At 64.0% G+C, this 13,003-nt stretch overlaps 1 protein-coding gene and 1 non-coding gene across 2 annotated transcripts; one reads left to right on the top strand and one right to left on the bottom strand.

Moving 5' to 3' along the window:
• Positions 1–402: 402 nt before the first annotated feature.
• Positions 403–484, bottom strand: TRNAS-CGA (transfer RNA serine (anticodon CGA)). The gene has a single exon. It is a non-coding gene; the product is annotated as a tRNA-Ser (tRNA).
• Positions 485–654: 170 nt separating this feature from the next.
• On the top strand, positions 655–12,617 carry SMARCC2 (SWI/SNF related, matrix associated, actin dependent regulator of chromatin subfamily c member 2). Its single transcript, XM_065043346.1, is given in 33 exon segments — positions 655–853; positions 1,018–1,137; positions 3,224–3,310; positions 3,461–3,536; positions 4,400–4,497; positions 4,574–4,643; positions 4,753–4,805; positions 4,807–4,823; positions 4,925–5,000; positions 5,086–5,217; positions 5,287–5,383; positions 5,386–5,401; positions 5,487–5,611; positions 5,697–5,756; positions 5,935–5,972; positions 6,146–6,276; positions 6,861–6,932; positions 7,428–7,541; positions 7,624–7,715; positions 7,718–7,776; positions 7,882–7,927; positions 7,930–7,973; positions 8,209–8,236; positions 8,239–8,327; positions 8,585–8,646; positions 9,880–10,037; positions 10,040–10,201; positions 11,520–11,564; positions 11,567–11,680; positions 11,858–12,124; positions 12,204–12,370; positions 12,464–12,505; positions 12,507–12,617. Coding segments are annotated over 33 exon segments (2,964 nt in total). The 5' UTR covers positions 655–742; the 3' UTR covers positions 12,603–12,617.
• The last annotated feature ends 386 nt before the right edge of the window (positions 12,618–13,003 follow it).

The following is a 13,003-nucleotide window of genomic DNA, read 5'->3' as shown; positions in this document are numbered from 1 at the left end:
CCCCTTTTGGGGACCTGGGAGGAAGGGTCTCAGTCCTGTATGAAAATGGGTGGTTTTGGGGGGTTCATCCCCTTTTGGGGGGGCTGTGAGGAAGGGGCTCAGTCCTGTGTGAATAACAATCAGTTTTGGGGGGGCTGTGGGGTCCCTCTCGCTGACATCAATAAATGCTGTTCTCTGTGGGACCCTCCCTGCAAGAAATGGGGCTCTGTGGTGGGGGCTGAGAGTCACAGGGGGGTGTTCCCCCATACCCCACTCTGCACCCCCCGAAAATCAGGAACCCCACTGTCCCCGCCGTTAAAAGCTCCGGTAGCGGGGTTGGAGCCCCCCCACCCCACCCCTGTGTGACCTCCACTGCCCCCCCCGGCCCGTTTCGTGAGGTCCCCATAAAAAAATGGATGTGAGCGTCACGGACAGGATTCGAACCTGTGCGGGGAAACCCCATTGGATTTCGAGTCCAACGCCTTAACCACTCGGCCACCGTGACTTCCGCGCCACCCTCCGCCGCGCTCCGCCTAGATGTGTCCTTCCGCCCCGCCCCTTCCCCCTCCGCACCCACCAGGGGGCGCTGCCGCCCCGGCCGCGCCGGTACCGAGCGGGACGCGATACCGGAACGAGAGGCGGCGGAGCGGGGCCGGTAGGGGGCGGTAAAGCGGGAGAAGCGCAGGGCGGGGCCGGCAGGGGGCGGTAGCGCTCGGGCGCGGCGCGGCGCGGCGCGGCGGGAGGCGGCCGGGCCCGCTCGAAGATGGCGGTGCGGAAGAAGGACGGCGGCCCCAACGTCAAGTACTACGAGGCCTCGGACACCGTGAGCCAGTTCGACAACGTCCGCCTGTGGCTCGGCAAGAACTACAAGAAGGTAGGTTGTGGGGATGGGAGGGGAGGTGCCGGTACCGGCCCCCCCGCCCCGCCCCACCGGGCCCGGTTTGTCACGGCCCCGCCGCCGCCATCGCTGCCCCCGCCCCCCCCGGGCTCGGTCCCGGTCCCGGTGGCGCTGACCTGACCCCCCCCCGCTCCCCCCAGTACATCCAGGCCGAGCCCCCCACCAACAAGTCGCTGTCGAGCCTGGTGGTGCAGCTGCTGCAGTTCCAGGAGGAGGTTTTCGGCAAACACGTCAGCAACGCGCCCCTCACCAAACTGCCGGTGAGACCCCGGGACGGGGGCGCGGGGGGACCGGGGGACGCGGCCCCCAGCAGGGACAGCGGCGCGGGGAGGCGGGGACAGCGCCCTCGGGAGCGGGGGACAGGGACCCGGGGACAGCACCCCAAAGAACTGGGGACAGGGACCCGGGGACAGCACCCCAAAGAACTGGGGACAGGGACCCGGGGACAGCACCCTAAAGAATTGGGGACAAGGACTCGGGGACAGCACCCCAGAGAATTGGGGACAAGGACCCAGGGACAGCACCCCCAGGAGCGGGGGACAGGGACCCGGGGACAGCACCCCAAAGAACTGGGGATAGGGACCCGGGGACAGCACCCCAAAGAACTGGGGATAGGGACCCGGGGACAGCACCCCAAAGACTTGGGGACAGGGACCCGGGGACAGCACCCCAAAGAACTGGGGACAGGGACCCGGGGACAGCACCCAAGAACAGCACCCCAAAAAATTGAGGACAAGGACCCAGGGACAGCACCCCCGGGAGCTGGGGACAGGGACCTGGGGACAGCACCCCAAAGACCCAGGGACAGCGCCCCAAAGACCAGGGGACAAGGCTGAATAGGGACAGTGACACCAAGACCTCAGGGAAGGTCCCCAGAGACCAGGGACAAGGACCCAAAGACCCGGGGACAAGGCTGAGTAGGGGCAGCGCCCCAAAGACCTGGGGACAAGGACCCGATGAGCCGGGGACAGGGACCCAAAGGCCTGGGGACAAAAGGACCTGATGACCTGGGGACAGCACCCAAAGACCCAGGGACAATGACCCAAAGACCTGGGGACAAGGCTGAGTAGTGTCTGCGCCCCAAAGACCTGGGGACAAGGACCCAAAGACCTGGGGACAGTGCCCCAAAGACCCAGGGACAAGCTGACAGGGACAGTGACCCCAAGACCCCAGGGAAAGTCCCCAAAGACCAAGGGACAAGGACCAGGGCCAGCGCCCCAAAGACTTGGGGACAAGACTGAGCAGGATAGTGACCCCAAGACTCTGGTGGACAAGGAACCCAATGACTGGGGGACAGCGCCCTAAAGACCTGGGGACAAGGCTGAGCAGGGACAGTGACCCCAAAACCCCAGGGAAGGTCCCCAAAGACCTGGTGACAAAGCCCTGAGCAAGAGCGGTGCCCAAAGATGCGGGGCCAGCACCCCAAAGGCCTGGGGACAACACTGGGTGGAGCTGGGACGGTGTCCCCCACGTGGGGACAGTGGCCCAGCAACGCGGGATCTGCACCCCAACCCAGGGGACAGAGCCAGATGTTGGGATGTCACCCAGATGTGGGGATGGCACCCCCAAAATGGGGATGGCACCCAGAATGTGGGGATGTCACCCCAACATGGGGATGTCACCCGGACCTGGGATGTCACCCCTAAGAGGAGATGTCACCCAGACCTAGGGATGTCACCCCAACATGGGGATGTCACCCAGACCTGGGGATATCACCCTAACATAGAGATGTCACTCTAACATGGGGATGTCACCCCAACATGAGGATGTCACCCAGACCTGGGGTTGTCACCCCAGCATGGGGATGTCACCCAGACCTGGGGATGTCACCCTAACATGGGGATGTCACCCTAACATGGGGATGTCACCCAGACCTGGGATGTCACCACCAACATGGGGATGTCACCCGGACTGGGGATGTCACCCAGACCTGGGGATGTCACCCCACATGAGGATGTCACCTGACCAGACACTGGGGATGTCACCCTAACATGGGATGTCACCCCAACATGAGGATGTCACCCAGACATGAGGATGTCACCCAGGCCTGGGGATGTCACCCTAACATAGAGATGTCACCCTAACATGGGGATGTCACCCCAACATGAGGATGTCACCCAGACCTGGGGATGTCACCCTAACATAGAGATGTCACCCTAACATAGAGATGTCACCCCAACATGAGGATGTCACCCCAGACCTGGGATGTCACCCCGGACCTGGGGATGTCACCCAGACCTGGGGATGTCACCCCAGCATGGGATGTCACCCAGACCTGGGGATGTCACCCGGACCTGGGGATGTCACCCCATCCGCCTCCCCCAACACGTTCCCCCCCCATTGCAGATCAAATGCTTCTTGGATTTCAAGGCGGGGGGAGCCCTGTGCCACATCCTGGCGGCCGCCTATAAGTCAAGAGCGACCAAGAGATGGTGAGCGCCATCGGGATGGGGGGGGCCTGGGGCGGGAGGGGGCTTGGGGGGGGGTCCCATGGCCCTGGGTGGGGGGTCCCCTCCCTGGGACGCCCTGGGGAGACCTGAGCTGTGGCTTTCATGAGAGTCGCTCTTTTCTTCCAATAATGGCGGGCGTTTCGATTTCCAGAATCCCTCGCGGATGGACCGCAACGTGGAGATGTTCATGACCATCCGAGAAATCTCTGGTTGCAGGTACGAGACGCCACCTTTGTGTCCCCCCCACCTTTGTGTCCCCCACCACACTTTGTGTCCCCCCCACCCTTTGTGTCCCCCCTACCACCCTTTGTGTCCCCCCCCACCCTTTGTGTCCCCCCCCCTTTGTGTCCCTCCCACCCTTTGTGTCCCCCCCCACCCTTTGTGTCCCCCCCCCTTTGTGTCCCCCCCCCTTTGTGTCCCCCCCCCCTTTGTGTCCCCCCACCACCTTTGTGTCCCCCCACCACCTTTCTGTCCCCCCCCCCCTTTGTGTCCCCCCCCCCCTTTGGTGTCCCCCCCCCCCTTTGTGTCCCCCCCACCCTTTGTGTCCCCCCCCCACCTTTGTGTCCCCCCCCCACCCTTTGTGTCCCCCCCCCTTGTGTCCCCCCCCCCTTTGTGTCCCCCCCCCCACCTTTGTGTCCCCCCCCACCACCTTTGTGTCCCTCCCCCCCCTTTGTGTGTCCCCCCCCCTTTGTGTCCCCCCCCCGCTTTGTGTCCCCCCCCCCTTTGTGTCCCCCCCCGCTTTGTGTCCCCCCCCCTTTGTGTCCCCCCCCGCTTTGTGTCCCCCCCCCACCTTTGTGTCCCCCCCCACCTTTGTGTCCCCCCCCCACCTTTGTGTCCCCCCCCCCCCCTTTGTATCCCCCCCCACCCTTGTGTCCCCCCCACCCTTTGTGTCCCCCCCCACCCTTTGTGTCCCCCCCCACCCTTTGTGTCCCCCCCACCCTTTGTGTCCCCCCCCCACCTTTGTGTCCCCCCCCACCTTTGTGTCCCCCCCCACCCTTTGTGTGTCCCCCCCACCCTTTGTGTCCCCCCCCACCCTTGTGTCCCCCCACCGCTCACGGCTCCGCTCTCCCTTCCCAGAACAACTGCCTGGCGCGCCCCAACATCTTCCTGCACCCGGAGATCGAGCCCAAGCTGCTGGGCAAGCTCAAGGACATTGTCAAGAGGCACCAGGTGGGTGGCGGCGCCGGGGTGGGGCGCGGGGGGGCCCGTCTGGTGTCTCACCCCCCCCTTGGCGCTCCCCTCGCAGGGCACGGTGACCGAGGACAAGAGCAACGCGTCCCACGTCGTCTGCCCCGTCCCCACCAACCTGGAGGAAGGTGGGTGCAAGGGGAGCCCCCCCCCCGCTCATGGGGGTTGTTTTTGGGGGGGGCACAGCCCCGCGTGGCGGCTCCGCACTCAGCACCGGCCCCGTCCGTCTGTCCGCAGAGGAGTGGGTCCGGCCGGTCATGAAGCGCGACAAGCAGGTCCTGCTGCACTGGGGGCTACTACCCCGATAGGTGAGGGGTTCTGGGGGGGGCTGCGGGGACCCCAGGGAGCCCCCCCCCCACCCATGGGGCACCGTTTGCTGTGGGTGCTGCTCTCACCCGGTCCCCCGCAGCTACGACACCTGGATCCCTGCCAGCGAGATCGAGGCCTCGGTGGAGGACGCCCCGACACCGGAGAAGCCGCGGAAGGTAACGGGGTCCCCCGGGTTGGGATTTGGGGGGTCGTGTCCCCCCCGTGCGCTGCCTGACGTGTCCCCCCCCCCCCGCCTGGCAGGTCCACGCCAAGTGGATCCTGGACACGGACACGTTCAACGAGTGGATGAACGAGGAGGATTACGAGGTGACGGACGAGAAGAGCCCGGTCGCCCGCAGGAAGAAAATCTCGGCCAAGACGCTGACGGACGAGGTGAGGGCGGGAAAGCGGCGGGGGGGGTGCAGGGGGGGCTCCCCGTGACCCCGCCCGTGTGCCCCCCAGGTCAACAGCCCCGATTCGGACCGACGGGACAAGAAGGGCGGCAACTACAAGAAGCGCAAGCGCTCGCCCTCCCCATCGCCCACCCCCGAGGCCAAGAAGAGAACGCCAAGAAGGGGTGAGCGGGGCTGAGCTGGGGGGAGCAGCAGCATCCGACCCCCCCCGGGCGCATTGCTAACATGGGGGGGTCTCTCCCTTCGCAGACCATCCACCCCCTACAATAAATCAAAGCGCGGGCACCGCGAGGAGGAGCAGGAGGACCTGACCAAGGACATGGACGAGCCCTCGCCCGTCCCCAATGTGGAGGAGGTCACGCTGCCCAAAACAGGTCAGGGGGGCTGGGGACCCCATGGGGCTCCCCCCATATTGGGGGCCGGTTCTTGGGGGGCTCAGCGTCGTTCCCTCCGCTGCAGTGAACACCAAGAAGGACTCGGAGTCGGCGCCGGTCAAGGGGGGCACCATGACGGACCTGGGTGAGTCGGAGCCGCCGGGGCTGCTCTCTCATTCCTGTTTGTTGTCATAACTGACAATCTAAGGTTATTTAAAAGCAAACTGCGATATTTTACTGCTCTGTATATTATAATCCTGCGAGGCGCAGGGGTCTTGAACGTGCTGATCGTTCCAACTCAACATGTTCTGTGTTTTTCCCAGACGAGCAGGAGGATGAGAACATGGAGACGGCCGGCAAGGTGAGGCCACTGGTGGCCACCTCTTTATCCCCCTTGTCCCTCCTTTGGGTACAAAATGGCTCCTTTCTGCCCTTTCCCTCACCCCCGGGGCCGTCGCCCTCCTTGCTCTGGGTGAGGATGAGGATGAGGAAGGGCACAAAGCGGGGCTGCCGACCCCTTTCGCTGTCTGGCAGGACGAGGAGGAGAACGGCGCGGGGAGCAAGGGGGAGCAGGCGAAGAACCCCGACCTGCACGAGGACAACGTGACGGAGCAGACGCACCACATCATCATCCCCAGCTACGCCGCCTGGTTCGACTACAACAGGTGCGGGGCGAGGAGGGTGGTTGGGGTGGTTGAGGATGAGGGGGGTGGTTGGGGTGGCCGAGGATGAGGAGGGTGGTTTGGGGTGGCCGAGGGTGAGGAGGGTGGTTGGGGTGGTTGAGGGTGAGGAGGGTGGTTTGGGGTGGCCGAGGATGAGGAGGGTGGTTGAGGTGGCCGAGGATGAGGAGGGTGGTTTGGGTTGGTTGAGGATGAGGAGGGTGGTTGGGGTGGTTGAGGATGAGGAGGGTGGTTGGGGTGGTTGAGGATGAGGAGGGTGGTTGGGTTGGTTGAGGATGAGGAGGGTGGTTGGGGTGGTTGAGGATGAGGAGGGTGGTTGGGGTGGTTGAGGGTGAGGAGGGTGGTTGGGGTGGCCGGGGATGAGGAGGGTGGTTGGGTGGCCGAGGATGAGGAGGGTGGTTGGGGTGGTTGAGGATGAGGAGGGTGGTGGGGTGGCCGAGGATGAGGAGGTGGTTGGGGTTGGTTGAGGGTGAGGAGGGTGGTTGGGGTGGCTGGGGATGAGGAGGGTGGTCGGGTGGCTGGGGATGAGGAGGGTGCCCCGTGCTCACCCCGAGCGGCTCCTCTCGCAGCGTCCACGCCATCGAGCGCCGCGCCCTACCCGAGTTCTTCAACGGCAAGAATAAATCCAAGACGCCTGAGATGTGAGGCTGAACCCTCGTCTCCCCTTCTCGTCTCCCCTTCTCGTCTCCCCTTCTCGTCTGCCCCTTCTCGTCTCCCCTTCTCTTCCTCCTCTCTCCTCTCTTCTCACTCGTCTCCTTCCCCTTTTCCCTTCCCCTTTTCCCTTCCCCTTCCCCTTCCCCCTTCCCCTTCCCCTTCCCCCTTCCCCTTTTCCCTTCCCCTTTTCCCTTCCCCTTTTCCCTTCCCCTTCTCCTTCCCCTTTTCCCTTCCCCTTCTCCCTTCCCCTTTTCCCTTCCCCTTTTCCCTTCCCCTTTTCCCTTCCCCTTTTCCCTTCCCCTTTTCCCTTCCCTTTTCCCTTCCCCTTTTCCCTTCCCCTTTTCCCTTCCCTTTTCCCTTCCCTTTTCCCTTCCCCTTTTCCCTTCCCCTTTTCCCTCCCTTCCCCTCCCCATCCCTCCCGTTGCCGGGGGGGCCACAGCCAGTGCTGACACCACCTCTCACCCCCCCATTCCCCCCCCAAGATACTTGGCTTACCGCAACTTCATGATCGACACGTACCGGCTGAACCCCCAGGAGTACCTGACCTCCACCGCCTGCCGCCGCAACCTGGCCGGGGACGTCTGTGCCATCATGCGGTGTGTCCCCTTTGTCACCGCCGTGGGGCTGGGGGGCCAGTTTCCCCCCCACCCACGGGGTCTGAGCCGCGTTTCTCCACAGCGTCCACGCTTTCCTGGAGCAATGGGGTCTCATCAACTACCAGGTGGACGCTGAGAGCCGTCCCACCCCCATGGGCCCCCCACCCACCTCCCACTTCACGTCCTGGCCGATACGCCCTCGGGGCTGGTACCGCTGCAACCCAAGACCCCCCAGGTGGGTGGCGCGGGGGTCCCCAACCGCGCGTCCCCCCCTCTCTGCCTTCCCCCCGGTCCCCAGTCGCGGGGTGGGGGGGTCGCACAGCTTCGATCCGTGCCTCAGGGCCGGCAGAGCGACGGGGACGCCAAGACGGGCCGCAAGAGCAAAGAGCTGACGAGCTGGTCAGCGAGCCGGTGAAGGGGAAGCCGGAGCTGGTAGGCGGCTCCTTGGGGACCGTCCCCCCGCCGCTGGCCGAGGAAGGCTCCGTCCCTCCTCCCCCTCGCATGCCGCCCTGTCCCGGGGAGCAGGGACGCGTCCCGGCTCGTCGTGTCCCCCCCGCAAGATTCTTCTCGGGCATGATGATGATGATGATGATGATGATGGGGCTGTGGGGATGGACGCCGCGCCGTCCCCGGCGCTGTCCCCAGTGTCCCCTCTCCTCCCCGGCAGCAGACGTCGGCCTCGCAGCAGATGCTCAACTTCCCGACAAGAGCAAGGAGAAACCCGCCGACATGCAGAACTTCGGCCTCCGCACCGACATGTACACCAAGAAAAACGTCCCCTCCAAGGTGGGCACCCCCCGTCCCCCTCCGTGTCCCCAAATTGCGACAAGGACATTGCTCCTCATCATAAGAAGGTGCTGGAGGAGATGATGGAGTCGCCATCCCTGCGAGGGGTTTAAAAGGCGTTTAGATGAGGTTTGGGGACGTGGTTTAGTGCTGGGGTTGGGTTGTGGTTGGATTGGTGATCCTGAGGGTCTGTTCCAACAAAATGACTCTGTGATTCAAACCCGCTGCCCCTTTTTATCTGCCCCCCCCCCACCCAGAGCAAAGCGGCCGCCAGCGCCACGCGGGAGTGGACGGAGCAGGAGACGCTGCTGCTGCTGAGGTGAGCGGGGGCTCCTTGGGGACACAGTGACACCGGGGGCTCCGTGGGGACACAGTGACAGCGGGGCTCCGCGGGGACACAGTGACACCGGGGGCTCCGTGGGGACACAGTGACACCGGGGCTCCGCGGGGACACAGTGACAGCGGGGGCTCCGCGGGGACACAGTGACACTGGGGGCTCTGTAGGGACACAGTGACACCGGGGGCTCCGTGGGGACACAGTGACAGCGGGGGCTCCGCGGGGACACAGTGACACTGGGGGCTCCTTGGGGACACAGTGACACGGGGGCTCCTTGGGGACACAGTGACCCGGGGGCTCCGCGGGGACACAGTGACACTGAGGGCTCCGCGGGGACACCGGGGGCTCCATGAGGACACCAGTGACACTGAGGGCTCTGCGGGGACACAGTGACACCGGGGGCTCCACGGGGGACACAGTGACACCAGGGGCTCTGCGGGGACACAGTGACACCGGGGGCTCCGCGGGGACACAGTGACACTGGGGGCTCCCTGGGGACACAGTGACACTGGGGCTCTGCGGGGACACAGTGACACCGGGGCCTCCGCAGGGACACAGTGACACCGGGGGCTCCCTGGGGACACAGTGACACCGGGGGCTCCCTGGGGACACAGTGACACTGAGGGCTCCGCGGGGACACAGTGACAGCGGGGGCTCCGTGGGGACACAGTGACAGCGGGGCTCCGCGGGGACAGCGGGAGTTCTGCAGGACACCGGAGACTCCACCAGGGACACAGGGACACTGGGGGCTCTGCAGGGACACTGGGGGCTCCGCAGGGACACTGAGGGCTCTGCAGGGACATGGTGACACTGGGGGCTCTGTGGGAACACTGGGGGCTCCGCAGTGACATGGTGACACTGGAGGCTCCATGGTGACTCTGGGGGCTCTGCAGGGACACCGGGGGCTCTGCAGGGACACCAGGGCTCCATCGTGACACTGGGGGCTCCACAGGGACACCGGGGGCTCTGCAGGGACATGGTGACTCTGGGGACTCCACAAGGACACCAGGGTTCCATGGTGACACTGGGGGCTCCACAAGGACACCAGGGGCTCCATGGTGACACCAGGGGCTCCACAGGGACACCGGGGGCTCTGCAGGGACACCGAGGGCGACATGGTGACACTGGGGGCTCCACAAGGACACCAGGGGCTCCACGGTGACACCAGCGGCTCTGAGGGAACACCAAAGGCTCTGGGGTGACACAGTGACACCGGGGGCTCCACGGGGCCGCGGTGACACCGCGCACCCCCGCCAACCCCCCCGTTCCCTCCCCCCAGGCTCTGGAGATGTACAAGGACGACTGGAACAAGGTGTCGGAGCACGTGGGCAGCCGCACGCAGGACGAGTGCATCCTGCACTTCCTGCGCCTGCCATCGAGGACCCGTACCTGGAGGACTCGGAGGCCTCGCTGGGCCCGCTGGCCTTCCAGCCCATCCCCTTCAGCCAGTCGGGCAACCCCGTCATGAGCACCGTGGCCTTCCTGGCCTCCGTCGTGGACCCGCGCGTGGCCTCGGCCGCCGCCAAGTCCGCCCTGGGTAACGCGGGGGTATAGCGGGGGTATAGTGGGGTGGGATGATCCTAGAGGAGGTGGGTCCTGCGGGAGGGTGGGAGTGGGGACTAGAGGGAGAGGGATGAGTCCTATGGACGGTCCTATGGGGTGGTAGGATGGGTCTTATGGGGAGAGAAGGCAAGACCTGCAGGGAGTTGGGAATGAGTCTTATAGGGAGATGGCAATGAGTTCTATAGGGAGATGGCAATGAGTTCTATAGGGAGATGGGAATGAGTCCTATAGGAACTGGGAATGACGCCTATAGGGAGAGGGAATGAGTCCTGTAGGGAGATGGGAATGACGCCTGTAGGGAGATGGGAATGAGTCCTAAAGGAACTGGGAATGACGCCTATAGGGAGATGGAATGACACCCGTAGGAAGGTGGGAATGAGTCCTATAGGGAGATGGGAATGAGTCCTATAGGAGATGGAATGATGCCTATAGGGAGATGGGAATGAGTCCTATAGGAGATGGGAACGATGTCTATAGGGAGATGGGAATGAGTCCTATAGGGAGTTGGGAATGAGTCCTATAGGGAGATGGGAATGAGGCCTATAAGGAGACCATAATGAGCCTTATAGAGTCTGACAGGGAAACGGAATGGGATGAGCCCTATAGGACATTCTGTAGGGGGGGCAGGACAATCCTGAGGAGAGTCGGGACGAGACCTGTGAGGGGTTGGGACAGGGCTGAGCTCCAGGGCTGGTCCCTTGGGTTCCGTTGGGTCATGTTGGGTTCTGTTGGGTCCAGTTGGGTCCTTCTGGGTCACATTGGTCCATTTGGGTTGTTTTGGGTTCTGTTTGGTCCCATTGGGTCCAGCTGGCTCATGTTGGGTTGTATTGCGTCTCTTTGGGTCATGTTGGGTTCCTTTGGGTCCGACTGGGTCTAGTTGGGTTCTGTTGGGTTCCATTTGGTCCAGTTGAGTCATTTGGGTCATGTGGGTCCACTTGGGTTCTCTTGGGTCGTGTTGGGTTCCATTTGGTCTGGTTGGGTCATGTTGGTTCTGTTGGGTTCCATTGGGTCCAGTTGGTCCCTTTGGGTCTGGTTGGGTCCGGTTGGGTTCTCTTGGGTCGTGTTGGGTTCCATTGGGTCCAGTTGGATCCCCTTGGGTCATGTTGGGTTCTCTTGGGTCGTGTTGGGTTTCATTGTGTCTGGTTGGGTTCTGTTGGGTCCTGTTGGGTTCTGTTGGGTCCTGTTGGGTTTCATTGGGTCCAGTTGGGTCATGTTGGGTTCTGTTGGGTTCCATTGGGTCCGGTTGGTCCCTTTGGGTCTCCTGGGTCCCACTGAGCCCCGGCGCTCCCCAGAGGAGTTCTCCAAGATGAAGGAGGAGGTGCCCACGGCGCTGGTGGAGCTCACGTCCGCAAAGTGGAGGAGGCGGCCAAGGTCACGGGCAAGGCCGACCCGGCCTTCGGGCTGGAGAGCAGCGGCATCGCCGGCACCACCTCAGACGAGCCTGAGCGGATAGGTGAGCGGCGGCGTGATGAGTTTGCTGGGCCTGGGCTGGGGTCGGTGTGATGAGTTTGTCATGTCTGGGCACAATTAGTGTGATGAGTTTGTCAGGGCTGAGTTGGGGACGTTGTGATGAGTTTGCCGGCGTGTGCTGGCAGTGATTTGGGGTCTGACCCTGCGCTTGTGTCCCCAGAGGAGAGCGGCTCGGAGGAGGCGCGGGCGGAGGCGCAGCCGGCGGAGGAGAAGAAGGAGCGAAGGTGAGGGCTGTCCGGGGAGGGGACACCGGGGGGGCCGCTGGGGCCGGGACTCGAGCCGGCGGACCCCCCCCAGGAGCCCCGGGATGGTGTCACCGAGGACGAGGCGAAGGAGAAACCCGGGGAGGCCCCCAAGAAGGAGGAGGAGAAGGGAAAGGAGCCGGAGGGCGAGAAGGAGCCCGACAAGGGTGATGGCGATGGAGTGGGTGAGTGTGGGGTGTCCGGCTGGGCTTTGGGGGACACCGAGCCCACCAGGGTCCCGTATCACCGACACAGCCCCCCCAGGGGAGCTGGAGAAGGAGAAGGAGGCGAAGGAGGCAGCGGACGAGGCGCCCAAGGAGCCGCCAGAGCCCGAGGCTGAGCGCAAGGCCAAGGTGGAGCGGGACATCGGCGAGGGGAACCTCTCCACGGCCGCCGCCGCCGCGCTGGCCGCCGCCGCCGTCAAGGCCAAGGTCAGGGCTGGCGCCGGGGCGGGGGGGGGGCGGCGGGGGGGGGAGGTGACACGTCTGTCAGTGCTGACCCCCCCTTGGCATGCCCGTGCACAGCACTTGGCGGCCGTGGAGGAGCGGAAGATCAAGTCACTGGTGGGCTCTGCTGGTGGAGACGCAGATGAAGAAGCTGGAGATCAAACTGCGGCACTTTGAGGAGCTGGAGACCATCATGGACCGGGAGCGCGAGCGGTGAGGGGGCAGGGGGCGACGGGGGTCCGGGGGGACTGGTCTGGGTGAGTCCCTCAAGGGTTGGTACTGGGACCAGTACTGTTCAATAATGACTTGGATGAGGGATCAGCCAGTTTGCTGGTGACACCAAGCTGGGAGGAGTGGTGACACTGGAAGCTGTGCTGCCATCAGAGACCTGGACAGGCTGGAGAGCTGGGTGGGGAATAATTTAATAGAACAAGTGTAGAGTCTTGAATCTGGGCAGGAACAACCCCAGGTTGGGGAATGAGCTGTTGGAGCTGTGAAAAGGGACCTGGGGGTCCTGGTGACCATGAGCCAGCACTGGGCCCTTGTGGCCAGGAAGCCAATATATATATATATATATATATATTCATATATATTCAGGTTCCAGTGTAAGTTGGGAAT

Source organism: Columba livia, chromosome 29 (genome assembly GCF_036013475.1).
Source record: "Columba livia isolate bColLiv1 breed racing homer chromosome 29, bColLiv1.pat.W.v2, whole genome shotgun sequence".
In the NCBI taxonomy this organism is placed as follows: domain Eukaryota; kingdom Metazoa; phylum Chordata; class Aves; order Columbiformes; family Columbidae; genus Columba; species Columba livia.
This window is presented reverse-complemented; position numbering and strand designations above follow the sequence as displayed.